Source organism: Alligator mississippiensis, chromosome 16 (assembly GCF_030867095.1).
Source record: "Alligator mississippiensis isolate rAllMis1 chromosome 16, rAllMis1, whole genome shotgun sequence".
Taxonomy (NCBI): domain Eukaryota; kingdom Metazoa; phylum Chordata; order Crocodylia; family Alligatoridae; genus Alligator; species Alligator mississippiensis.
Window position 1 is genome coordinate 5,649,051 of NC_081839.1, and position 27,740 is coordinate 5,676,790.

The 27,740-nt window shown below is 45.7% G+C and overlaps 1 protein-coding gene across 2 annotated transcripts; it reads right to left on the reverse strand.

The window, feature by feature from the left end:
* Positions 1–15,835: 15,835 nt before the first annotated feature.
* Positions 15,836–24,913, reverse strand: NMRK2 (nicotinamide riboside kinase 2). 2 transcript variants are annotated; one of them, XM_019485390.2, is made up of 8 exons: positions 24,715–24,913; positions 21,180–21,270; positions 19,678–19,726; positions 19,320–19,491; positions 17,749–17,820; positions 17,096–17,202; positions 16,315–16,400; positions 15,836–16,206 (listed from the first exon to the last, which is right to left on the reverse strand). In XM_019485390.2, exons 1-7 carry the CDS (start codon positions 24,738–24,740, stop codon positions 16,315–16,317), a joined length of 603 nt encoding a protein of 200 aa, XP_019340935.1. In that variant the 5' UTR covers positions 24,741–24,913; the 3' UTR covers positions 15,836–16,206. The 2 variants fall into 2 exon arrangements, with proteins under 2 accessions (XP_019340935.1, XP_059575459.1); XM_059719476.1 differs by lacking the exon at positions 24,715–24,913 and adding an exon at positions 22,774–22,933.
* Positions 24,914–27,740: the final 2,827 nt, after the last annotated feature.

The following is a 27,740-nucleotide window of genomic DNA, read 5'->3' on the forward strand; positions in this document are numbered from 1 at the left end:
GCTGAGCTGCCCATTATTCCCTTCCAACCTGCCATGCTCACATGCTTGAGGGAGCACCATGAGCATATGCTGAGATCCAGGTGGCTTCAGCGGGATAGCCATTAGCCAACAGTGCTGAGCTGGAGGGCTAAGCTAGCATGGTTATGTCCACAGCATGCTGCAGGCACGGCAGTGACCACCCTGCCGACATACCCAGGGACACAGGCTGCTGCAACAAGGTGAGCAGGTGGGTGAGATGTTGGCAATCCTGCTTCTGTCTCTTCGGGGTGAGACCCAGATCAGGGACATCAGTGCACCCCAAAGCAAAAGTGCAGCCTTCCTCTCTCCAGACCCATGGTATCTCCATTAAGTGGTCCAGGCACTGGACCATTTTTCCCACTGGATGTTTCTGGCTGGAGCCTGGAGCTGCACTGGCAAGGGCAGTCAGCGTTCGCCTGACTCTGCTCCCGCAGAGCCAGTGGTCAAATTCCCCCTGACTCTTGGGGCTTCTGGTTCGATTAACTCCAAGTTCTGGTGAAAGTCTCTACCCAGGAAAGGGGAGACGTGCCCTTGTCTTGCAGCTTTGGGAAAGGGCTGGGCCAGGAGCCTGATGTGTTCACTTCCATTGCTTGCCTGCTTGGTACCATGTCCTGTTACATCCTTCCCGGTATGGGAAGGACGAGGACATGAGGGACAGTTGAGAGAAAGGCTTGTGCTTTACAAATGATTAAACGTGCAATCCGAGAGGCTGCGTGGGCATGAGGGAGCGAGACAGGGTGTGAGAGGCTGTTAGCTGGGAGGGAGGGTATATGGACTAGTCATGATTAGAAGGGGGGCAGGGGTTGCAGCCCCTCCTGGGAGCACAGGCCCGTGTGTCTGGGTTATACTCCCAGCCGTGCCACAGATGCATTCTGGGTCTCAGCCCAAATTTGGCCAAGTCAAGGCAGGTCTTTCTGTTGGCCTCGAAGGGCATTTATACACGTGCTCCATGTTGAACGAGCTTTAGTTAAACCACCCCCTCTACCACTTTTCAGCGTGGGGACGCTGACACACGTGACACTGGAGTCTGCTGGAGCACGGTAATTACCACGCTCCAGCTGACTTGATTAATCGAGTTAACTTTGATGCACCATCATTATCGGTTCTGCTCTCTGGGCACTGGCTCCCCTCACCTTGCACCCTACAGAGTCACGGGCTGCCCAGGGGGAACATGCCCTGCTAGTGCTGTCAGTGGCAGGAATATTTCACATGCTCCCCGTTTGCACAAGGAAGCATCAGGACATCTGATTCCCCAGCTATAAAATGGGACCAATGCACTCATCTGCACCGAAAGCCACTGGGGAAGTTCTCAGGGTACTTTGAAGGTGAACAGTGCATAATAGCACTGAAACCCTGAACCCAGAAGCTGATGGGGAAACTCTTTGATCTCCATTAATAACGGGGCTCTATTGCAGGGGCTCCTGTCTCTGGGGACATTCTTTCCTGATCATCCTTGGAAACAAGTCCCAATCTCTGAACAGACCCCACCATTCAAAGATGAAGGGAGCTCTGGATTTGGATCTGAAGCTGTGTTTTGAACTTGATCTCTGTCTCTGTACAAAGTACCTAACTGAATGCTTGAGTCCAAACACTTCCCAAGCATCATTGGGGTCTGAATGGAGGACTGCAGGCCCATTCATTGCAAAGAATTATGATTAATGAAGGAGTGGGGCTTTTCTAGGTAAATGCTTATCCTGGGCCCATCAAGCGGTATCCAAGCCCCTCTGAGCAGAGTGGGGAGGAAAGGGCTGGAGAGTGCCTGGGAAGGGAGCAGAGAGAAGCTGCCTGTTTCCCTGAGTCATTTCAGCAGAGCTGAGCTGGATGAGACTGGATACCTCTGACACGGTGCCAGCCTCCAAAGGCTTTAACCAAAGTTGGGTAGAAAGGAGAATGCAGTTCCCTGCTGCTATTAATAGCAGCTTCCCTCTCTGCAGGGAGGGGATGGAAAGCATCTCCATATGCAGAGCGCAGGGACCCCGGGGCTCCAGAGTCCTGCCGAGCTCCGCAGACCTGAGGGCCCCAAAGCAAAAAGTTGTGAGCAAAAACAAGTAAGTACGAGTGCATCCTCCGTCTGGAGGGAGTGTGAGTGAAACCTAAAGCGTGAAACGAGACACTGGGGAGAGGGGCCGCGACACGTGGCTCTTCCCCGGACACAAACAGAGCTGGGGAGCTCAGCTCATTGCTTCCAACTTGGTCCTGTTGATGCCCTGCTTGCTCTGATCTGAACCCTGGATGATTTGGCCCCCAGGGAAGCAGAGTCTGGAGGCTTCTAGTCCTGGTTCAGGTGTTTTTGAAGCCGGGGGCTGTGCTTGCTGCGTACGTGGGATCTGTTTCTGTTTGACAGCTTGCGACTCTCCCTTCCTTTCCCGGAGGTGGCCCAGTGCAACTGTGACGCAGCTGCAGGGCGCATCCAGACACGCAGCCCTGCCTGCCCCATGTCTTACTCTGCACTGGCTGCCGGCAGGAATGAGGCCCTGTTTTGAGCGAGCAGCTGTGAGTAAAAATGCCGTGGTTTGCAAGTGCTACAAAAGAAGCCTGTTCCAGGGGGACTTAATGAACTTCCTGAAGCCACCACTGTGCGAAACAGAGTCCTCAGCAAGCCAAAGCTGTGCTCTAAATAACATCTAAGACCAAGTACAGTGGGAGTTTGATCTGACAGAACAGGTAACAACGGCCTTAGTCCTGTCTTCTGGAAGAATAGGGCCAAACTCCCACTGACTTCAGTCCCCCTGGGGTTTGCTGAAGGGAGATAGAGCCAAAAGGTCTTTCCCACCTCTAGTGAGATGTGACCTGATGTCTATCCGGTTATTTGTGCCCTGCTGCAGATCACACCCAGGAGCCGTCGCAGGGGGGAAGCTTCGTAGGTGCTCTCTTATCGAGACGGCTTGAGGAAGATAAGCCCTGATAGGTCCCATAAGAAGACTGAGTTGACCAGGACGGTGCTTTTGTGCGAAATAATCCTGTTGGAATGAGTCAGAGGGTCTGCTCTCGCTGTGCTATTACAGCATGGAAAATACACTGACAACGCTGATAAAACAGGGAACGGGGAGTCTTGGTTAGCAAGATCCTTTGTTTAATGAAGCCAGGTCCTCTCCCTCCACAACCTTCCACCCAGTTCATGCTGGTTAGCACAGCCAAAGCGGATACCGTGCACAAGCGCCCCTTTGGCAGCTTTAGCAAGGTGCCTGAGACGCAGGGGCAGCAGGTCTGGAGATGAGGAGGTGCACAGACATCCTCGCACAGTGGAATCAATTCAGCCTCCGCTGCAGAAAAGGGCTGTTCGGTTTTAATTACCCCAGGGTAGTGAAAGCAGTCCAGCTCTTCCAGAGGGGGCCGACTTATACAGGAAGGGAAATACGCTATACAAGTATAAGGCATCTTTATTCCAAAATAATGGCTTCCACAGCAGATTGTTGTATGAGTTATAGCTACTGGGGAATGAGCCAACTGTGCTGCTGGGATTTCCAGTGTGGTGTGAATTCCAGCCCCCTAGGAAAGGGCTGAGACCCCCTGGACACCAATGTGGGTTACGTTATGCTGGAGCAAGTTACTCATTTCCCTGCGAATAGATTTCCAGGGAGCCTTTGACAAGAATATTGAGACAGGATGCTCGCCGTCTGCCCTTTGGGCTGGCCTGGTGCATCACACAGCGCTGCTCTTCCAGAGGCGGATGCACATGTCCACAAGAGAGGCTATCCCACTGCATTGTTAGGCTTGCGAGAGGCAAATTTTATGCCTCGCTCTGGCACATCCACATAGGGACGTGGTACGGGTTTACAAAATACTAAATGGCAAAGAGAGAGTCAATAGGGATTTATTATTTACAGTCTCTCACGAGGCAAGAACTAGGGGTCACAAAATGAAAGTGGCAGGTAGTAAGTTTAAAACTAACAAAAGAAAGCTCTTTTTTTTCTCACAGCATGTAAATAAAGTGTGAAACTGGTTGCCACCAGATGTGGTGGAAGCTGATCGTTTAGCCAGATGCATAAAGGGCTTGGACAAATTCTTGGAGGAAAGGGGCATCAGTAGCTATTGAGCATGGCAGTTTGGGGCACGGCCTCTGAATCGGAACTTCCCAGCCCTTACATGCTGGAGGCTGCAAGCGGGAGAGGAACAGGGGGCAAAACCCTGGCCAGACCCAGGTCACTCTCCCTTGCAGCATCCGCTCTCTGCCAGTGTGACCCGGGAGACTGGGCTAGATGGGCCTGCGGTCTGACACAGTTAATGGCAATTCTTACGTTTTTATCCAGCACCGGCCACTGTCAGAGACTAGAAAGTAGGCTATGTGGAATAACGGACACCTATACACGTGCTCTGGAGTGGGGTGGGGGCATTTCAATTAGAGTGGCTTTTGGGAGCCGCTCTAATTAAAACACCTGCAGCGCCTTGTGTATTCAGCGTGTTGCATTTCAAAATGGCAGCAGGGACACTTTAATTAAGGCTTGTTTGATGAGCTTTAGTTAAAGCTTTCCCACTGCCATTTTGAAATGAAGGGATGCTGAATACACGAGATGCTGCAGCACACTGGAGCGTCCTGGTTAGCATGCTCCAGCAGACTCGATTAATTGAGTCTGCTCCGATGCGTTTTAAAATGTGTTGGAGCACGTGTAAAAGTGCCCAATGATTCTATGCTAGCGGCATAGAGTCATAGAAATGATGGGCTGGAAGGGACCTCAAAAGATCATCGAGTCCAACCCCCCTGCTCTGGGCAGGAATACTGCTAAGATCAATGATCCCAGCAAGGTGCCTGTCCAGGCTCCTCTTGAAGACTTCCAAAGTTGGGGATTGCACCACCTCCGTGGGAAGTCTGTTCCAGCTTCTGGTCACCCTTACCGTAAAGGCGTGTTCTTTCTTACACCCAACCTGAAACCATCTTCTAAGAGTTGATGGCCATTGCTCCTTGTGCTCCTCTGGGGGGGCCTTAGTGAACAGGTCTTCTCTCAGCCCCCAATATTCACCCCTTACATACTTAAAGACAGCCACCAAGTCCCCCCTCAGTCTGGTCTTCCTCAGGATGAACAGTCCCAGATCCCTTAGTCTTTCCTCATCAGGTTTGTCCTCCAGGCCCTTAATTATTCTTGTGGCCCTTGTCTGGACCTTTGTTACGTATGTGTTTGATTTATGGATCATGCTGTGTCCTGTGGGACAAGTTTGCCCAGGGAAATAAAAGACTGTATTGTGTAAACTGACAACGTGCTACGCTGAGAAACCAGACCCCTATTGTTTAGGACTGTCAGAGGTGACACAACTTCAGTAAGGTCATGTCACAAGTAGGTGACAGTGATGGGAACAGAACCTGAAGTCCTGATGCCAAATCTTTAGGCTCAAACTAGTAGGGCCAGCTATGGGGGTTTATCCACTGATATCAGTGGATGAAAGCAGGAAGGGATTCCTTTATGTGTGGGTCTGAGCTAGCCCAGCTGCTCCCCAGCACAGCAAGCCTCCATGCGGGGGGGGTCACATGAATATCAAACATGTTTTCTCTTTCCGAAGTAAAGATCTGCTCCAGGAAATACAAATGTGAACTGAGTCGGGGTTTTCAGTGCTCCTGATATACAAGGCCCCGGGTTACAGATGGGGAAACTGAGGCACAGAGTGAGGTGAGAACAAAGTTGTGTAGGTTGAAACGGAGCCTCCTTGCACTTCTTAAATCCTGCTTGGAGATTGGGGAGGAGGGGGTGGGGGGCGGGAGTGCTACGGGCTCCGTGCTGTCCTTGCGGGGCGCGGATGCATTTGTTCCTGCTTTGCCACGAATAGAATGCAGATTTGTTCATCACCTAGTCTGGAGCCTTAGCCACTGGCTTCTCCCCCTCCCTCTCATGTGATTGGCAGAGGGTCTCAGCTTTCCTGCTCTGTCTCCCGTGTAAATGTATCAGGACACACCTGTGATTTGCCTAGTCTCCTCTGCTGATTAGCAGGCATGTTTCTAGATGAGCTTCCGTCCCTCTAAATGTTTACATTGAAAAGCCTGTGCATCAAGCTGCTCTGGGTTCATGAGTCACAGGGGACATTATGGTGCCTGGGGGGAGAGGGAGGGCTACACTAGATAGGTCTGATTTGCACTCACACGCTGCTGTGTAGAAAGCGGTGCACAAGTCCTTACAGCAGGCTTGGACTGTCCTGGGTGCTGGGCCCTCTTGATTGCGACTCCTCCCCTCCCTGTGTTTGTATTATTACATATATTCAGGTAGTATCCAAGGACCTTTGGCCGGGATCGGTACATCAGTTGCACTTGCGTCATGTTTTCAAGTTGTGCTTCGCAGCCATGATGACTAGAAACAATCATGTGCATGTGTACACACGTACACACGAGCATGCATACACCAGGCACGCACGTTTACAAAAGCAAGTTGAGACTGTGACATCAGTTTGTGACTCAGGCCATCGGGGTCTGTTCTTGGCACAACTGGGTAGTGCCTCTGATTCAGTCTGATCTTGCAGATGGTTATGGGAAGAAGCTGTAGTTTTCTGTTTTAGCATGTTAGGGATGGAAAGTAGAGGCTTTGACTGCCGTGTGTGTGGAAATGACTCGGGTCCAAGGCCAGTGTGTCAACATCCTGCTCACCTGGTATATCAGGAAGAGACGTGGAATTCGGCAGGGAGTCTGACACTTTGCTGAGACCGGATGATTGCAGAATGCTTTGCAGATGTTCCATGATCCCCCAAAGAAACCTGAGACGTGCTGGTTATTGCTGATTTCCTGTAACCATTTTAGCTGGGAACATGCTGGTCACTGACTTGTGACCCATACTAAACCACTCTGCTTTAGTGTTGTACTGAGTGAGAGGTCAAACCAGCAGTTCATGGACAACAGGACACAGCAGAGCCTGGGTTGGGCTTCTGTGCATCTCCAGGAATGGATTCTGGGTGCTTTTCTGAGGTGGGGCAGAATTGCACCTGGATTTGTGTGCTTACCTGAAATGGAAATGATCAAGCTTGAATATGTGATACAAATGTAACTGATGCACTGATCCTGGACAAAGGTCCTTGGATGCTACCCAAATATATGTCATAATACTAACACAGGGAGGAGTAGCAATCAAGAGGGCCCAGCACCCACCAGAACAAGCTGGGCTTGTCCCATGTAAAGACTTGTGCAGTGCACCACTGTCTCCACAGTACATCAGTGCAGATCAGACCCCATGAGAAGATAAGAAATTGAGTTGGATATCTGTCCCATTGTAATGGACTCTGGGTATAGCCACTTGATAGCAGAACCCAAACCTGGTAGATTAAGGAAATACAGACTAGGTGAAAGTACTGCAAGGTGGATACATAACTGGTTGGATTATCTTGTTCAGTGAGTAATCATCAATAGCTCAAGGTCTACTTGGGAAGAGATCTCAAATACAGTTCCCCCGGGTATGTCTGGGCTCAGTATTGTTTAACATCTTCCTTAATGATTTGGAGGATGGGACTGAGTGTATGTCTAGAAAATGTGCAGATGGCACCAAGTTGGGTGGAGTTGCAGACACTCTGGGGGGCAGGGCTAGGATCCAGAATGACCTGGATCAACTGGAGAAATGGTCTTATCAATTGGATGAATTTCAGTAAGAGCAGGTGCAAAGCCCTACAGGTGGGATGGAGTGATCAGTGCACAGCTACAGGCTGGGGAAGGGCTGGCCGGGCTGCAGTATGCAGAGAAGGACCTGAGCGTCTCAGTGGACCATAAATTGAATATGAGCCAACAGTATGCTCTTGTTGCAAAACAGACCAATAGTATGCTGGATTGTATTAACAATAGCATTGTTTGCAAATCAAAGGAGTGCTCAGCACTGGTGAGGCCTCACTGTGAGTTACTGTGCGCTGCGTTCTGTTTTGTGCTCCAGACTTCAAGAAAGATGTGGACAGCTTGGAAAGGGTCCAGCGGAGGGTGACAAAAATAATTAAAGGACTGGGAAGGAAGACTTATGAGGGTTAATTCAAAGACCTTAGAGCTGTTTAGCCTGGAGAAGACAAGACAGAGAAAGGATTTGATAATAGTCTTCAAATACCTGAAGGGTAGTTATATGGGAGATGGAGATAAACTATCCTTTGTGGCTGCAAGCAACAGGACAAGCAAGACAAATTTATATTGGAGATCACCAAGAGGGTGGCTAAGCACTGGCACAGGCTACCCAGCGAGACTGTGGAACCTCTCTCCTTAGCAGATGTTAAGGTTTTAAGACGGTCACTTGACTGCAATGGTTTAGTGAGGGATCATCCTGCCTGGAGCAGAGTGCTGGATTAGATGTGACCTCCTGAAGTCCCTTCCAATCCTACTATTCTAGGACTTTATGAAACCTGCGGTGCCCTTGCAAAGCAGGGAGAACTGAATTGGATTTCTGTGCCTTGCTTGACTGGACGGTGAGACTGCCCCTGGTCTCTGCACATTGAGGGGGATGGGAAACAGCTGTTCACACATGGTTGGTCACTGGGTTCTTTATCCTCAGCAGGTGGCATCAATGATCCCAAAAGAATCCAAAAGGTCAGTGGAAGAAAGAGCCTTGTGATTCATGCTGAGTGCAGGTAAGCCAGGCCCTGCTCCTGCCTGAGCGTGATGATAGAGGGGAAATGTTGCCTGCTGATCACAGTCTTTTCCCCCTGCCCCCCTCGTCCTGGGCTGACAGCTCCAGTGTGACTCCCAGCCAGCGCATTGCTTGCTTACGTGAAGCGGTGGTGTAGATTTCGTCCCAACACGCAGAGCATGCAGGCGTGGCGATAATTATAGTCTCCCAGACCCGCTCCTCTTTTCCAACTGCGGCTCCAAGAGCCCAAGCCGCTGCTCAGATGATGCAGCCGCTCGGGCAACATCGTCAGCAGCTGGGCTGGCAGGGATGCCACGGGCTGGTCTCCGTGACTGCACCTTATGGGAGGGAGCAAGCAGGTTCAACTGAAACCAGCATAGGACTTGGATTCTCGGTCTACCAAGTAGTACCCACCTTCAAGCAGCTCCTAGCTCGATGCTAGAGTAAACACCCTCTACCCTGTCCCCAAATGCACCTAAGCTGCATATACACATGGGGAGAGGAAACGTTCCTTCCTGACCGTGCAGGGGATCAGGTGGAAGCCCTGAAAACTGAGATTTTAATGTTAAGGGGACAATTACTAATATGCTTCATTTGTAAACCTGCTGGCTTGAAGCCCTAAGCAAGCAGGGTACTCACCGTTGAGACCTGTTATTAAACAGGAAGAAGAGCAACCCAGAGCTCCCAGAGAGCTCCAGGGCAGGCAGCGCAGAGCGGAGGGTGCTCTTTGTTGGCCTTTTTTTGACGAGCCAGGAGAAGAAACAGATTGAGCCAGGCCCCATTTGGGTTTGGTGACAGTTCAGAGGCATTTAGTCTAAACTTGAATTTGGGGGGGGACAGACTAAAAGGCTGTTGTCTCTGCCAGACAAGGAATGGACCAGGAAGCTGTCTTGAATGGAGCTTTGTAGAGATGCTCACCCTCAGCAGGGAGAAGTCTGGAATGGTTGGGTAAGGAAGCCCTGGAGGCGATAAAGAGAGAGAGAAAGAGAGAAAAAAAAAGAGGGAGGAGGTGATTTAGGTTTGATTTCGTAGCTCACTGTCATTAAGGACTTGAGTGGGGCTCTTAATGCTACTGCCTCCCCCCCACAAAGACTGAAAGAGTAGAGTCAGCAAGCTGGGCTGAACGTTGAAGGCATGGAGAGCAGCAGCGGGGCTAAGGGATCTGGTTAGACCCTCCACATCCAGCATAAGAGCAGTGATCATCTCTGCAGGAGTTAGGTGAAGTGCTCTGGAGCAGCGTAGCCCATAGGGGTGAGATGGACCTTCTCAACCCTTGGACTCGACTAGCTCTGAACAACACCTGTTGAGTTTGATAGAGGGTAATGGGTAATGGCTTCATAGTTGCTTACAACTGGGAGGAGGGACTGAGGGTCAAGGTCACCCTTTATTGCTGCATTAATAGATGGTGTTCCCAAATATATTGTGTGCTCCTCCTTCCCTCCCAATAAAGTTCTTTGATTGAAACCTGTGGGCTCATTGCTTGCCAGTGGGGAGATACTCCTCATCAAGAGCATCTGAGCAAGGTGATTTGTTTCCCCGGCTTCTGGGCAAGAGCTCAGGCCAGCGGGACCTGAGTGTTTTAGGAGGAGCCCACAGGTAATTGGCCCTGAGCCTTGTTACTGCCAACAGCTGCTGATGAAAAGGTTGCACTTGCTTTGCATTTCAGTGGCACCCAGCAGCCCCAACCCAAATCAGGGCTCTGCTGTGCTGAGGGCTGAACAAACCCAGTGCAAGAGACACTTCCTGACTTGCCATCTAAATAGACCAGGCAGAGGAAAGGGTGGGAGAGCAGAAGGGTTATCACCCCCATTTTACAGGAAGGGGATGGGGGCTGAGGCACAGAGAAGTGAAGAGACTTTCCTGAGGCCATATGCAATCTGGAAGGGAAAACCTCCATCTCCCAAGACCCCTGTCCCCTTCTCTGAGCTGCGTAACGTGCAGGTTGGACTCGGCCCTTTCCCTGTTACTGTCCAGGTCACTGCCCTCTGATTTGTAAAGCCTCAGGTGGCTAAACCTGAAGGCAGCTGGCAATGAAACACGAGCGAGCGTGAGGGGTCAGTAGCCTAGAGGCTCTGGGAACGCTGTCCTTCCTGGGCCTGGAACGAGCTGTGAAGCTGTGTCTGACCCTCCTGCCCGTCTCTTGCACTCCCTGCCCTCTCCTGGTCTGTTTACATAGCAGGGCCCTGGCACATGTTTGTGAGCGGGCGGGGGAACCTCAAACAGGGCCTGTCTGCCAGGGTGGCGTCCAGTGGAAATTACCAAGTCCTTTCCCCGCCTGACATCTTCCAAGCTCAGTGAAAACTGACACCTGATGCAGCCAAAGACATTCATTATGGGTGAGAAGGGGGCTTGGAGTAACCTGGCGCTGGCTCCTACAGCTGGTGCTGAGGCTGCCTTGCACTGCTGAGCTCAGTGGGGGTCCTGCTCAGATCTGAGACATTTTGGAAGCTGCTGGATCCACTTCCCTTGAACAGCAGCAGGCTCCTGTCAATGCAGGCCTGACATCTAGTAATGATTTGTTGAGAGCAGCGGGCGAGCGAGGGCCTGTATGAACTGTAGATCACATTGTCACTTCTCCGCCAAGCTGCTGACAGGCTGAAGAGTCAGGGCCAGGCAAGGTGTGTTGAGACTTTCAGATGGGGAGCTGGGAACTGATGGTATTCAGTGGGTTTTGTGGGAGAACTGAGCTTTCAGAAAGGATCTGGAGTGGAGGCAAGGGGAGCTGAGATGCTGAGAGAGGAGAAAGAAACCCAGGTTGTTCCTCAGGGACCCCTCTAGACACAGGGAAGGGAGCTAGGAGCTGGCACCATTGCTGGAGTCAAGGAGCAGTGAATTGAGATGCTCGGGGTGGGCTCAGTGGGGACAGGAAAGATTGAAAGGATGCCTGTGACTTGCAAATCTGTTGCACGTCCCAATCAGCACTGCAGTGCAGATCGTCCTGTAAGGGTCACTCCCAGCTGCATTCGCACTGTTACTTTCCCGGGGCCCTAGCTGGGTTTCTCAGGAAGAGAGGACCCCCAATAATCTGGCCCTGGTTGCTGAATTTTTTGTGGCTTCCCTTTCATCCTCTCACTAGCTGTGGAGCACTTCGCACTCTTCTCCCTCCTGACTCCTTCCCTTTGTGCTTTTCCTACTAGAAAGGCAGAGCACTGGCACACAATGATCTGAAAGTTCGGCACAGCAGTGAAGTTGGCGGGTCCCACTCTGGATGGTATTTGGATTGAGTGCTGTGGAGGAAAGCAAGCAGAGGCGAAACAGGGCCCCAGCACAGATGGCCTGGTGTGACTTACAGCACTGACCTATAGATCTACTTCTAGGAGGCAGTTATTTAGAGTTTAAAGGGTTCTCCGTTACCCAGTCTGACATTCACATAGCCGTCGTCTTAATCACGTTGCTCAGCGCTGAGCGTTGTATTCTGGAGGAGGCTGTTTCTAGTTACATGCGGCTGAGGCTTTGGTTTCTGCTGCACAGGGAAGAAGTGCTGGGGAAAGGGCGGGCAGGAACCCAGCTGGCTGCAGGGGGCTCTGAATCTCTCTGGAGCTTTTCGGAGCACTGTGGTTTGCGTGAGCTGGAGTGGTATAGAGGATCACTGCCTGTCCTCCATGCAGACAGGGCTGGGAGGCTGCCACCAAACAGCCTCTTCCTAAATGCAGCAGTGCCTCTGTCCCAGAAACACCGCCTCATATTTGTTTAAGTAAACTAATCTGACATCGTTCGGAGATCCTGTGCTATTCCAAGCGCTTCTAGTTGTTTGCAATAGTCTCCTGCCTTGGCCTTCAGGTCAGGGGAAGGTTGAGATTATATGAGTCTCCTGATTGTTGTGGAAAGTGCCAGGCTACTTGTGCTTGGCCATGTCTGTCCTGGGGGTACGTAAGATGCTAACTACTGCGGTGTTACTAGGCAAGTGGTAGAAGCAGGACTACATGAGGTCTCGAGTACCAAGCTGGGGCTGTTTCCACTGGACCCTGCTGCCTTCCAAGCTCCGTGTAATGCTTAGCATCGGCAGAATCAAAACTGTGTTAAAAATGTGGTAGTCGGTCATTGCAAGTCCCATGTTTCTTCCCTTCCCCTCTGCCACAAGGGTAACCTTGAGCAGTTGACATGACTGTCATGCCAAAGGCAGAATCAATATCAAAGAGAGAAATGTGATGAAACTGTAGAAATTAAAGATGTTTCCAGGCCTGGGGGAGGGTGATTACTCACCCCAACCTTGGACTCCAACACAAGACAGACCCCAGCAGTATGTTCTTGCATGCTCTGTCCAGATTAGTTGCGGGTAGCGGCTTTTTGTAGGGGTGTGGTTTCTACCTTCTTAATGCACTCCAGCCAACTCCTAGCCCTACACGCAGAGCCGATGCAAGGAGGAGCAGCTCTGCTGGCTTCAGATTAGCCCAGACCCTGTACATTTAATCCAGCCCTTGCACATGGATATTTGTCACCAGAGTCAGCACCTAAAAGGATATATGGAAATCCTATAGCAGCAGTTGATACTGAGCTCTGCAAGTTTGACATAGTGCTAAAACTCGAGGAAGGTTTGTCTCGCCCTGCAGTTTTATTCCATACCACTGAAGGAAAAGAGGTCTTGGAAGTTACTAGTTGATTTATAATCCTTCACTTGCTGGATGTAACTGTCCACATTCACTTGGTGTCATGCCATGCTCCTAAAAGGAGGGATCTGTTACCAGAGACTGTCCTGCTGGCAGCTCAGGAAATCTTTGGGGAATCATATTAAAATCCCTATTTGGGGAGTTTTTGATTATCTTATTAAGGATATAATGAGCTCTCTCCAATATTTTTTGAGAATGTTATGTTGCAGAGTATAGTGCAAATGTACAGGCAGATTAGAAATGGGACTGGGAGCCCAGGCTCGGCCATGACTTTGGTCAAACTGCTTGCTTTGTTTAATAGAGAAAAAGGTGGGAAATATCTGTAGCTGCTTTGCAAGGGGATTGAGGAGTGGGCTGCAAAGGGGACTGCAGCAGTTTCCAGAGGTACTGTACTGCATAATGCCTGACCATATGTTGCTGGCCTCATCACTGCCTCCAGTGGGAGGAGTTTGCTAGCACGCAGGCTGCTCCTAAGATTTCCAGTGCTTCAATAGGAAAGCTGCTGTAAACTAGAGCAGCCACCACGGATGGTGTAAGGTCTGGCAGGGGCATTACTGGTTCTCAGTATCTGGTAGGTGCCAAGAGAGGCTCTGCACCTGATTCCTCACCTGTGGAGATGATATTGCCTTCCCTAGCAGGGCTGTGAAGCTTGACTCTGACATGATTTTAGAGCCTCTAACAGAGGCTGTAAAAATGCAGCATCTCCAAAGCAATGTTTCTAAGGGAATATAATTTTCCTTTAAACATCAATAATAAAACAAATTGTTCGTTATTTTTATATAGTGAGAATAATAGGGTTAAACGTAAGGGTTAACAATAGGGAAGCCTGTAATGAATCCTATCATGCTGACATTCCAGAGCAGAAACAGACGCTCCAAGCATCTGTCAGCAAGCAGGACTGCAGCTATTCAGTGGGAAATGCTCCACAAAATAATGTAGAACAGACTGACAAGGTATCAGTGACAAATCCCAGTGCTGTGTCCCAAGCCCAGACATTCCTTAGATTTGCCATTAACAAGTGTTCTGGCACATAAGGACATAACTATAGTTTTGTTAGTCTCCTCTTCAGGCATGCACGTAATGAGCAGGGTTACAGAAGAAATATGCCTTTTTATAGCCTGCATAAGAGTGAATGGCAATGTTTAAGTTTTTCTATATCCTGCCTAAAATACTCTTGCTTTTCCTCCTTCCCTATTTCCCCCTCCTTTCCCCTGTGGCCACCCCCCTCTCCATTTTACATTTGATAATCTTAACATTTGGAAGACAAGATCCTAAAACTGATTTATTCTCAATATAGCCCACTGACCTTTGAACAAGTTGATCTATCATTGGAATGGCATTAAAACATGTTTTAAAATAAGTGATTTTCTACCAACGTATAGCAACTGGCTTTCTAGAGCAACGCTTCTTGAAGCAAGTCAGGAAATGTTCTGAAATGTGTAATGCTGACACAGTAGCAAAGTTATTTTAGTATCAAATAGATGAGAGCACTTAGCCCATGTGAGCTTTGTACTTTAACATCAGGAAACTTTACAGTGTTTTTATAGGTGGTGCATTGCATGTGCTTTAGTACTTGTTTAATGGCACGACCTGTCTTTAGCATGTGTATTTTGATACCTAGTCAAATGGTATATATACCTTTAACTTACCTAGATATCAAGGCTTAATGTAATTAAAAACAGGAAAGGTTAATTATTAATAATATAGACTTAGCAGCTGGAGCAGATGCAGCTTTTTCTTATTCTTGCAGAAGTGCCTGGACATCCCTAGTTAGTGGCTGTTTTTCAAGACGGAACACGTAACAGAAAGAGGGTTTCTACACCAAGGAGCTTCTGATGCTAGTATTAGGCAGACATGACTGAATGCAAGAGGGTTTGTGTAGCCTTTACTATTGTTACATTACCCTGGATTTCTGTAGAAGTTGCATGTTCTTCATATGTCCATCAAATTCCAGTTTATTTCCCGTTGAACTCCCCCAAAAAAGAGCAAACAAGATTCTGTTTTGGTGATGTGTGTGGCTTTGCTAAAGATTATGCAGATGAGTTGTACTCTTTTTACTAAGGCAGGCTCAATCCCTGGTACTGTCTCATCTGCCACTGACAAATTTCCAGACCCATGGGGAGCCCCACAGGGCAGAACCCCTATGCTGCCAAATTTCTGGACCCATGGGAAGCCCCTGGCCCTGTGTACTAGATTGAGCACCCCAGTACACAGGGGCCAGCAGGGGTGGTGGGGGCTGACACAGTCTGATCCTGCTATGTGGGAGCAGCCTTGGGCCCCAGGATCCAATCTTAACACGTGGGGCCAGGAGGGGGCAGTGCTGGGCCCCAGTGCCCGATTCTAATGCACAGGGGCCAGCTGAGGTCCATCAAGCCCGGTGATCCAGGATCAGGCTCCAATCTAGCGCACAGACCGGCCCTATACCACTCATCTGGCCTACAAGGCCAACAATTTAAGCACCACTACACTAAAAAATCTGTAAGCAATCATGCTAATGTGAATAATCCAGTTTAATTTGCCAGAAGTCCTAAAAATGAAGAACATACACTCATACGCTTTTCTTTGTTTAAAGCTACATGTTCCAGTTGGGGAATGAGATTACATGTACTGTAAGCAACCACATATGCTACTGTTGCTGTTTTGATTTGTCACATCCCCAGTACAATAAAGTTGTTCAAGCACACTAAGGAAGAGACCAAAACCAACTCTTTAAATGTGTTTTTACTGAATTTATAAATCTGGCATTACAAACAAGGTACTAATACAAAGGCTTAATATCTACACAGAGAAATAAGCAGAACAGATGGTGGCTGTCTGCATGCAGCTAAGTGTTCAGTTATAAAAAAAATGCATCTTTAAAACAGACGTGTTTAAATCAACGGAATAGAAAATAAGAAGTTTTAAAAACTTGCTGATTGGTGAGTTGCAAATAAGTTACTTCCAATTTTCAATTATATACAAAATATATGTTTTAGAAGTTTAACAGATTAAAGAAATAAGCCAGTTCTATCTTCTAATGTTTCAAGGACTATTTACATCAGTCTGTACATGGATCTTTCGGTTCTTCACAGACCCTGCAAAATAAGCAGGGGAGCGTGAATAGCCAAACATAAAAGGCATGGGTTGTTCAGCATGAGAATCTCCCCCCTCCTCCCCCCCGGGCGAAACAGCTCTGTTCTTACCTATGAACAATTTAAAAGCTTATTCTGAACATCTTCAAAGACTTGATTGTAAAGATCATCTCTAGACTTTAGTCCATCTAGATAAACTGAAAGAAAATTCAATAAGTGGATTGATTTGCAGCCCATCTGCCTAAATGCAGAAGTTTAAAAACATTCTATAAGCATATTTTACATGATCAGCATAAGAACTAAATTAACTTTTCAAGGTCAAAAAAAAATCTTATTCCACAATCTTTCCTCCTAGTTCATGTATACAGGAATAACTACGGTTATAACCAGTAATTTGCTTTCAAGGTACTTTCTAAAGGTTTGTCTTACAAACATTAAACACCACAATATTATAGGGTGGGTCAGCATTCAAGCCATGTTATAAAGCTGGAAACAGAGTCTGAAGTGACTTGAAGTAGTACACCGAGCAAATCTGTAGCAAATTTCCTTTGGGTCAAGGGAAAAGCAATCAGCATGGTCTCTAATGTTTCCCATTAGACAAAAAAGCAGTAAACTTTACAGTTAATTCTGACTGTGCTCCAGTGCTGCTTACCAAGGATTCTTTTTGATATATTAGCCTAAGACAGCGGGGATTTTTTCTTTTCGCTATACCTGAGCTATCTTGTTGATGTTAACAAAACTGTAATTTAGCAGAGAAGAATCTAGGCTAGTGGCAGTAGGAACCTCCACGCTCCCCAGTATCACAACAGGGAATTGAGACCTGGAGACAAATCTTAACTTCCTTAAAAACTGGTACTACAGTGGTCCATGATTTGCTTTTGAAGTGACTTACCAACATCAACCTCATTGGCTTCCATTTCTTTTCTGTGTTTAAGATACTTGGGCCAGACATGTCCATCAAAGAGACCAGGAGGGTCAGGTACGGTATAGTTACGTGTACTAGAAGTAATAAAATGAAAAAGAATGTTAGACTACTGAGCGTGCACTGTTTCTGGTACAATACTGAAAGTCAATCATCCTCTAATGTCTGTCCAATAGTGTTTTTGGAGAGAGTTGCTGGTTACAGTCCAGTTCTCCATGGACAGCTGTCCATATTCCACAGTCTATTTGCTAGAAGGCCCAGGACTGAATGAGGACAGAACAAGTAATATCCTTTTGAGGTTTACTGCTGACTCGGTATTAGGAAAGTCTGCACTGCCACTGTATACAGTGGAACTAAAAACACTCAACTTTTCATGCTATTCATAAAGGAAACTACACTCATGAAGCAACTAGACTCCAAATGTTGGATAAAAAACACATTGGTTATCTTTCTCCAGTTGACACAAAAGTTTGAAATTGTAACTTCAGTTTGAAAGTGATGCCTATATATAAAAAATAAAATTACCACAGGCAAGTGATTAATATGCTTCTATTTCCCAATGTCTGATATTTAGGTCTAGGATTGACTGTGTGTATTAGATATAAACCAAGCAACCAGGTTACCTTCTTCTCCTTTTGCATTCATCATATGGAACTGCCAAGTAGTAGCGTACATCAAACAGGTCAACCAGTGGTCTGGGGAAAGAATTTAAATCGATCAATCATCTACGTTCTTAACCATAAGGGAGAGAAATGCAAACATGCTAAATGTAATCTGTTAACTCCCTGCAATGAAGTTTCCTTCATTGTTCGTCTATGATTTCTATTTGCCATATTGCTTCAAACTGTTCGTGTTAGACCAGTGACATCTCAGTCGATCTGATAGATTCACAAATATTTCCATCTACTATACAGAAGCAAGGTGTTTAAAGACACCTGAACAGACTTACTTGGCAACGGGCAACTAATCAATCAGTGAACTTTAGGAAAGAACACAAGGGCCATGTCCACACAAGCGCAGACATCTGGGGACAAGAAGGAGCAGACCTTGTGCCACTGCGGCTTGCTCCTGGGGAATGCCCACACCATGTGCCTTCTGGCGCATGGCAGGTTACCCCAGGTGGGGTAGGGGAGGCTGGGGCCAGCAACTGTGAATTTTAGAATCCTGCTGATGGGTGCACATATCTTTAATATGGAGATAGAGACCATGTAGATGCCAAATACCAGGTCCCAGACTGCAATAATCCATCTTAGTCAGAATGTAGGCTGCTTGCATCAAGATGATGCAGTTTGTAAATAGATCTGTTGCCTCTATAGAAACACTTTGGTCCATCTTAATCAGACAAAATGTAGGCAATGGGTTCCAGGCAGGCTGCCAAAACAAACTTCAGTTAGACACCCCTAATATCAACAGGCTGCATTAGGGAACCCTTAATAACAGTGTCAAAAAGCAGTCTAATTGCATAGCAGTTGTACATTTTGCCATTGTATCTTTTGTTCTCATGAAACCATTTACAAAGAGTTTTGAGCCAAGATTCCAATGCAAGACAACTTTACTATTGCTCTTTGCCTTATTTGTAGGCGGCATTTCACTGCGGGTGTGTGCATATGTAACAGGCAACTTGATGTCTTCCACCTTCCTTGTTCAATGTATTTCCCTCCCTTTTTAAAAATCAAAATTACCACAATAAGTAGGTGGAAAAATGTAGAATTTTTCTCAAATGTGAAACAAATTGCTAGGCTCTGTCCAATTACTACTTAACAAGCATCTGTGTCACAAAAGGAACCTATTCAGAAGTTGCAGGGCAGAAAACTGAATGGGCTCTCTTGCTTCTTTTGATGATTCTTACAAATTAAGGTCAAGGCATGTTTGCAGGAAAATGTAGGAGGGAAGTCTGAACAGTCATTGCTAGTTTATTGGCTAAGGAGTTCTGATCTTTAGCAGAGATTTAGGTGTAAATCCAATAGCTCAAATTCTGGCTCTAGAAAGCAATGTGTTGTATGGCCCCAGGCAAGTCATTGTGTCCTTACCTGCAGTACTGCACAGCAGCATTGACATGATCAGTTAGCTAATTTATAAGGAGGCTTCTGCCCCAAGATTTATTATAACATTTTTCACTTGCAACACATTCTCTTTAAGGAGAGAATTAACCCCGCCCCCCCAACAAAAAAACCCCAAACCCAACCCCACTTACTTGTAGTTATAAAGCAAGAAGCCTTCAATGACCAATATGTGGATATCTTTGGAGTCTGGCTCTTTTGAGCCAGGTATTACATTCACACCATGGGAACGAGCAAATTTCACTGGGTTTTCAGTCCATGCATGCACAGTGTTCACCATTGCATCCATATCCAGGGAGTCCAGCACTAGTTAGAAGAAAGTAACGGAACAAAACCAGTCAAATACTACAAACGACCTAAGTTGGAAAGTGTGTAATTAGGAACTTGTAATATGGAAGTATAAATTACCATTAAATCTTAAGATTATAGTTAAGAAGAAATACTTAGGAAAATATATACATTACTGCATCCTACAGCGAACACCGCTCTTACCATCCCATTGTTTAAAGCCGTCTTCCCCGACTTCTATCTGATCTTGTGGCTGAAATATAGTGAGCAATAAAACATTGCTGCAAACGCAGGGTGATCAGTTACCCACGATTCGATCACAACCTGGACACTATTGCAATACACAACAAAGCAAGTGTCCACTTAACAAAACAGAAATCCTTCATGTGTAAAATCTGAAGTTACATTTTTATAACCCCATTCTCCACCAACCCTAAGAGCTTCAAAAAGTGAGTTTGCTCTAAGTGAGCCACTTTTTCCAATGGGATTCTAAGTTTAAAATATTGTATACTAATCAAATATAGGCCCCTGTTTTTAAGTTAAGAAATTGAATCGTAAGTCTTAAAATAAAGGTAGTATTAAGTTACAGTTGCTATTATATGGTATGATTTTTAGCTAACATTTCTAATAAAGATGCAGTTGAATAAGGTACAAGTCATTTAATCTCAGCTCTGCTTTCAGTAACCAATTTTAAGTTAGGCGAAGGTAGGATAGATTTCCACCTTCATAGACTGGCATACTTACTTCAAAAAGTATTTAGAGGGAAGTGATAAATTTTACTGTGAAATTGGTTAGAGTTCTACCCCTTTTACACTTTTTTCCAACTTGGACTACAAATTGCATCTTGATTCAGTTTCCCTTTGCAATAAATATATTTTATTTTGGTCTGTGTAGTAGGGTATGCATACATTTGAACAGTTTTCCAGCTGTGTTATTTCATGAGTTATTCTTACTTCTCTAAGTGGGATCAAACTGTTATAAACAATTATGAGATTGTTTCAATTTAGGGTAACACAATTCAGTAACAAAGTTCTAACCTGACTTGGGCCCTGACATTACTTTGGGCTTGATCTAGCATCTGATGAATTCAAAGGAGTCCTTCCACTGATTTCAGCTGGCTTTGGATCAGGATCTAATAGAGGTAAGACTGAACTGTGGTAAATAGACCGTCACTCCATACAAAGTTGTCTTCACCAACTTGAAGACTTGTAGGTTTGTTTGTTTGTTTTCTTTAAAACAAGGAGTTTCCTCTCAAATGAGCTTTCATGATAACGCTTCAAAGTGTATACAATGTGTTTAATTTAAAAGCAAACAGCAAGGAAAGGAAATAAGTTTGGGGAAAGAGGAAGTAAATTGATGTAAAAACAGAGTTCAGTTGAACAAAACTGTTCATCAAGGGTTAAACGTATTTGGTTTGAAATTTAAGCAAATTACCACAGGCAGTCTCTCTCTATATACAAATTTTGCTAGTGCAACATCCTGAGTTACACAAATTGTGTGAGACTAGCACACATTATTGTTTGGTATAAGACAAATGTGTTTCTATCTGTCCAAAGCAATTCACAGGCCAAATATGTATATCCCAAATAAATGTTACAACAAAACTTACATGTATACAAAACGCAGACACTGACATAACATTTCCACTAAATATACAAAACATCAGTAAGTATTTAAAAATAAATAAGCAAGTGAATTTTTCTTACCTTGAAAAAGTCGTCTTGATGGACAACGCAACAGTTTGGAAGTGCTTTGATAAGTCTATTGGTCAAAGTGGTTTTGCCACCATTGGTTACACTAAATAAAAATTTGAAGCAGAATTGTGGAAGAAGTATTAAAATTAAGATAATTGGAAAGTCTGATGCATAACTTAGACTAACGCCACTTCTATATAGGGTTTTATAATATAAATAGGCTATATCGTTCTATATAGGATTTTATAATATAAATAATGACGCTTCTGCATCTATTAAAAAATCTTTACTACATAGTCTCTCATTTGCATACATCAGGGCTATTTGCTATAATTAAAAGGAAGAGGTTTTTTTTATATTAATCTCATAACTTTCTTTTTGATAGTTGTTACTTCTAACCAAACGTAACTTAACTTTGATTGAACAGTTTCATAGCGAATCCAATAAAACCTACTAAGTCCTAGTTCTAGGCTTTTAAACCTCCTAGATAAAAAAAGACCTAACCAGACTCCATAGGATCATGGGCAATACAGCCAGAAGGAATATCACGAGACCTAGTCCATTAATATAATGAAACGGCATATAAGGAAAAATAAATACCAATCTAGAGATTTTAACTCTCCTTTATAAAAGAGAAATATGGCTCATTGAAAAGGGTTCCTATAGAGGACAGCCTCCACCAAATGACTGTGAGAAATTAGCAAATTGATCTCTTCATCCCGGCTGTTTTGGCAACATGCAGGGACCCCCCCCCCAAAATGTTTTGACCTTGTTTAAAGGAGCACAGATGTGAGCGCTAACTCCGGTATGCAGATACCGTGGGGACAAATACCAGATAAGCAAAGGAAACAGTCTGGGACACAGTGCATGTGGCCTCCTCACTCCTGTGGCTACGGATGTTATTCATAGCATGGGCTCCACGGTAAACGAATGGACGTTGCATTCGTCAGTCAGGAGCAGGAGGAGAACTGGCAATTAATGCCCAGCGGCATATCTAAGGAGGAATCGAGAGTCTTTTGTACCCAAATGAGTCTTTAGGCAGACAAGGTTCTTTGGGTGAATCTGATCGCTTTTATTAGACCAACTTAAATAATTGGACTTTGTTTTTTAACAAGCTTTTGGGTTGAAAAACCCTTGGTCAGGCTGAGGAGCATCTGCAGTTGGTGCGTGCGCTCTTCCTGGAGGGAAGGGCTAGGACCTTGTCTGCCATGTCCTACAACCTACCCCGTGCCCCAAGCATGAGTCCTTGGCACTTCACTACCGTGTTAGTACTTCATTTTTGCTGGATCTTAGCTTCCTCCATCAGAGAGGGAGCACTTTGCTTTTTGGCTGCTTTCACGGAGACCGATCCTGCATCCGATTTGGGGATAGAGACCCCAGGGTAGACAATGGGGGGAGGTGACGGGCGCAGAGGGATTGGAGACTTAAATATCCGAACTGGCTCCTTAGGCAGACAAAGCTCTTTAGGTAAAGGTTAGACCGACTCAAGATTGGGGGAAAATGGTTCTTTGCAAGCTTTGGGGGCAGTTTTCCAGGACTTTGGTGGACAAAGAACAATCTGTCCAAGCATTTAGCTGGTCTAATAAATAAAAGATGCCACTTTTACCTAAAGACCGCTGTTTGCCTAGGTCCTGAGACCAACAGGCTACAACCAGCCCACACCTTGACATTCATTTGGAGGGGGGAGAGCTGTCCCTTTTGGGAAACCCTGTGGGGCTCCATCCTTTGCTCTCAGTTGTGCCCTTCATTTTGCACCTCGTGTCTCCCCCGCTCCCGCCTTAGAGGGTTTAAATCTCCCGCCACCCCGGCCGGCCGGCGAGCGCGCTGCGTCCCGATTGGCTACCGCCCCCCCTTGTGGCGCGTTGAGTCCTGATTGGCTGGCGCTCCTCGCCTGCGCCCCCCCCACCTTGTGGCGGGCACTAATAACGGCCAGTTAATAACGGTCGTGGACGCCCGCGCGCGGGCTCCGCTTCCCGCCATTTCCCCCCCTCACGCGCCCGCTCCTCACAGACCAGCGCAGGGGCTGAGGCCGCTTCTCCCTCACACACGGGGAGAGTGGGAAAGCTTCCCCCCCGTCACAGACCCCATTGGGGGGCAACACAGTTGCGCCCCACTCCCTTCCCCTCAGACCCCGTGAGGGAAGCGGCCGCTGAAAAGACTGCAGCTCTTGCTAAAAAAAAATATGCCAGGAATGAGCAGGACCTGGGGGTGGCAGAGCAGATGTCTCCCACGCAGGGCATGGCTTTAAAAATAGGTGCCATGTGTTTATATTACTGTCTTTTATAATCCCTATGGCTGTGGTGTGCGTTCGCCAGCCACCAAACACTGAGCACATGCCAACAAAGGGAAATGCTTAAAAAAAGTAACTTCCCCCCCACCCCATTCTTATATTTCCTTCATAATTAGTGCTAGAGGAGGAGGGAGTCGTTCCCCCCACCCCCGCCTTCATTATTACGTATTTCTTCATAATTAGTGCTCCTTCATTTTTATATTTCCTTCATAATTAGTGCTAGAGGAGGAGGGAGTCGTGCCCCCCCACCCCCGCCTTCATTATTATGTATTTCTTCATAATTAGTGCTCCTTCATTTTTATATTTCCTTCATAATTAGTGCTAGAGGAGGAGGGAGTCGTCCCCCCCCACCCCCGCCTTCATTATTTTGTATTTCTTCATAATTAGTGCTCCTTCATTTTTATATTTCCTTCATAATTAGTGCTAGATGAGGAGGGAGTCATCCCCCCCCCACCCTCGCCTTCATTATTACGTATTTCTTCATAATTAGTGCTCCTTCATTTTTATATTTCCTTCATAATTAGTGCTAGAGGAGGAGGGAGTTTTCCTTCCCCCCATGGATGAAGTGTGTTTTGGGGCAGAGCTGGATTCAAACTCCCCTTTGCTAATTTCATTCCAGATCCAAGAGAGTTTCCTCCCTAATTGATCAGGACATCAAGGCTGAAGTGCTAGTGAACAAGCATTTAACCCTGGACACACTTTTGCTCAGTTAAAAAAATAAAAATCAAATCTGATCCCAGACGGGTCCATTGTCCTAGTCTCGTTGGAGTCAATGAATCGGTGAGATCTGACGTTGGCTGAGGATCTGGCCCCTGTCGCCATCCTATTTATGCAGCCCTGCTTTCAAATTTCATTCATTTGGAGGAGGAAAAAACAGTGTCCTTTTGGCACTCATTTTAGGAACTTTTCAATCACCATTTTTTTCCCCTATCACCGACTTTTCTATCGCCATCTAAAAGCAGTTGTCACTGGGATACTAAAATCTCACCCTGCGTGAAGAGTCTTTCCCTTTCCCAGCTTGAGAGACCTCTGTTTCAATCTACTCCAAAATTATTCTTTTACAAATATTTTACTACTCGAACACGCTTTTTATAACTAGAGAAAAAAAAATCTGTTTAAATAGCAAGTTCCAGAGCTGTCCGCATTGACTAAAAATTCAGGCTACTGTAGAAAGATAAGACATAATTTTCAAAGGTTAAAGTATCCCGCATGCAGCAAAAATAAAAGCAGCCATGAATAAATTAAATAGCAACTTACCCCCCTATACCTATGATGTATTTCATCTTTGTAGAGTCGCTTCCTTGGCAGGGATCTGGAGAGAAGCAATGTGGATTCACAACTACAAATGACGAAAATTAAAGTGAAGCCAAGATCTGTCTGAACCCAAGGCTTTCTTTTTTCTCTGCTATTTCCTGCCTCTCTCTCTCTCAGCTCTACCCTGCTTTACTATTTCATTGAGGAAAAAAGGCGGGTGTGACTTGCATTTATACCCCACTGCTGCAATGACCTTCCCTCCCTCTGCGTTTTCCCCGCCCCTACATCGTGATGGAAAAGCCCTATGACTATCATGAGCTTGCCAGGTTAATATTTCAGAGTCTGGCTCTAACCAATCCTGACCCCAGTGTTTTCGATCATGCGCACTGCAGCTGCACCTGTTTTGCACCCCTCACAGACCCCACTATCTCTTGCTGCCTTGGCTGGCTTTGTTATAAATAGATTTTTGGCAAGCTTTTCCTTTGCCTAAATTAGTAATGGGGTAGGTGAAAATGTCACCCCGTTTTTACATTTCCACTGGGAGTGCTGGGGCAAGGCAAGGACGTATGTACTGGTAAAATGTCTTGCATTTTCCAGGACGTCATATGCATGATCTCTCTGCTTTCCTCTTTCCACTGCTCTTGTTTAATTATTGCAGGCATCCAGGAATTTTTTGAACTTCTCACGATGATTTTTTCTGTTATGATTTTTAGAGGGCTATTTTAGAAGAAAATATATGTGTAGAAGAAGATTAAATAATGCTGATTATTCCTTTCAAGGCTTTAAGACATTTTGAGTTAAATCTACTACTATTCGGGCTTATTTTTCATAGAGTCACACACACTAAAAAAGTGATGTGCCACACTTGTCTTAAGGGCCCTATTCTGCTAAACTTCCCTATGTTGAGCACAGTAATATGTGTAAATTGAGTTCATTTGGGCACTACTCACAATGAATAAGGACTGTGGAACCTACTGTTTCCTAAATCCTTGTTTTCTTATTGACACAATGTTTTATTTGAGAAAGACTTTTGCAGATATAGGAAGGTGGGAAAAGGTTAAAAGAAAGTAACCCAGTAGCAACCCAGATATAATACTAAATAATATTTTTCAGCTTAACACGATGCCATGCAACGTACAGAACACACTAATACTTTCTTTAAAGGGCTAAAAATCCTTAAAGCAACATATCCTTTTGTGATGCCTTTCACAAAATCAATTAATAGAAACTTTAAAAACTTATTTAAAGATTCCTTATCTCCACTGCTCATTCTACACAAATAAAAAAAAAAATTGCTTTTTATATATATAATGCAGTGTGTGTTTTCTTCCGCTTCTATTCTCTTGTCCATAGAGCCAAACTTTGTATTGTGATCTTGGTGTTACTGTATGTATAGGTAATGTACTGGGGATGTTTGGGAATATTTTCATGGCCCAAATCCTAGGTAAAGAAGAATGCAGCAAGCTCGGAAATGATTGCAAGAGTGATGTTCCAATAATTATAGTAGAGCAATTCCACCAGTACTCTGCAGTCTGGAGGGGATGGGAGGGAAGGATTCTTTCTAAGCTTTTAGATTTCATCAGTCAGTGTATTTGTTTATTCAGTATATATGCTGCCCTTCCCAACAAAGGCTCAGGGTGGCTTATAATAAGAACAGAATAACTTGAAAACAGGAGAGCGGGAAGAAGACCAAAGTGCAATAGCTGTTTCCCCAATAGTCTCTGCCCTGACCTTCCAGTGAAGCACTGTGCAAAACACCTAGAATTTGACCCAATAAAACAGAAACATGTAAGGAAGATCACCGCTTATGTCCCTTTCCCAAGGATATAGCCTTTCCTAAAGGGAAGCCATGACAAGAGTATTGTGTGCATGAGCTGGGAACCAACTTAGGGGGTGGAAAACACAGTTCTTGTAGAAAGAGTACTTCTCAAATTGAAGACCAAGTGGGTGTAGGGCAACAAATTCACCCTCATAGTGACTCTGCAGTCCTGTGGTGCTGAGAAATGGGTCATACTATGAAGGGCAGTAGTCAGAAAAGCACAACACAATGTTACCTAACAGCGTGCTGGCAGATAGGACGCAATGGGCAGGGCTTTGGGCAGCACGTCTATTCTAATGCCCTTGTCAGATTTTCTGCTTTTCCATCTAGGTCAAATGGCAAGCAGTCTATGTAGGCCTGACAGCTGAGCTGCCAGTGCCTGCTTGTAATATATCTTTACATAAAAAGCCCTGTAAATATTTGCATTGTGAAGTTGTAAACCAGTTTTCCCGTGGGCAACCCTGAAGTAATAAAGCCTTACTAAAGGGGAAAAAGTATTCCCCAGTTTTAGTCGCATCCTCCCCAGGGCTTTTAAGGTGACTTTGAAGCGAGCACATAAAATATACAACATGTAGTCTGTTCTCTACCTTCAGAAAATGAAGTGAAGAGTTAGCATTGCTGAGATTCTAATTAATCTGAACCTGATGCTTAAGGGTGGTCAGCAAAGGAAAATATAATCTGGATTCATATTCTCTTTCATTTCATCTTTATTAAGAAGCTTTTATACCTGGAATTGAAAAGTTCTGTTTTTCTGTGTCTAGGCTGGCAAAGTGTACCTGTATAAAGAAAGCCTGGGTGTCCCCATTATTCCCGGAAGAGAAGGACTATCAGCATAGAAATCTGCTAGTGTGCTTTAATGTGACATTCCTTTCATGTTTCCATCCATATTTGGGCACTGTATATATAACTTTAAGCTAAGGATTTCAAGAAAGAAATGGTACAGTGTTCTTCTGATGAAAGTTGATCTTGTCCTGATGGGGGAATGATAACTCTTTGTGCCTCACATTATACATCCACTCCCAGTGCTCAGTCACATAACTCCAGGCCCTAAAATGGGTGATATTCTTCTTTCTCCTAATGCAGCCTTAAAGTTTCTGCTTCTGTATTTGGGTCAGAGTGAGATCCTATCTGGCTCATTTTTTTTATCTTCAAAGTCTTTACTGGCATTTAATCATGGTTTTCCAACACCTTGGGTGCAGACTCGCTAACC

Coding starts and splice junctions, on each gene's coding strand:
- NMRK2 (XM_059719476.1), bottom strand. CDS start 22,889: ATGGAGCCCCACAGGGTTTCCCAAAAGGGACAGCTCTCCCCCCTCCAA. Junction 21,271..22,773: donor AGGCAAACAGCGGTCTTTAG/GTAAAAGTGGCA, acceptor ATTTTTATTTAG/TGTAACCAATGGTGGCAAAA. Junction 19,492..19,677: donor CGGCTTTAAACAATGGGATG/GTAAGAGCGGTG, acceptor TCTTCTAACTAG/TGCTGGACTCCCTGGATATG.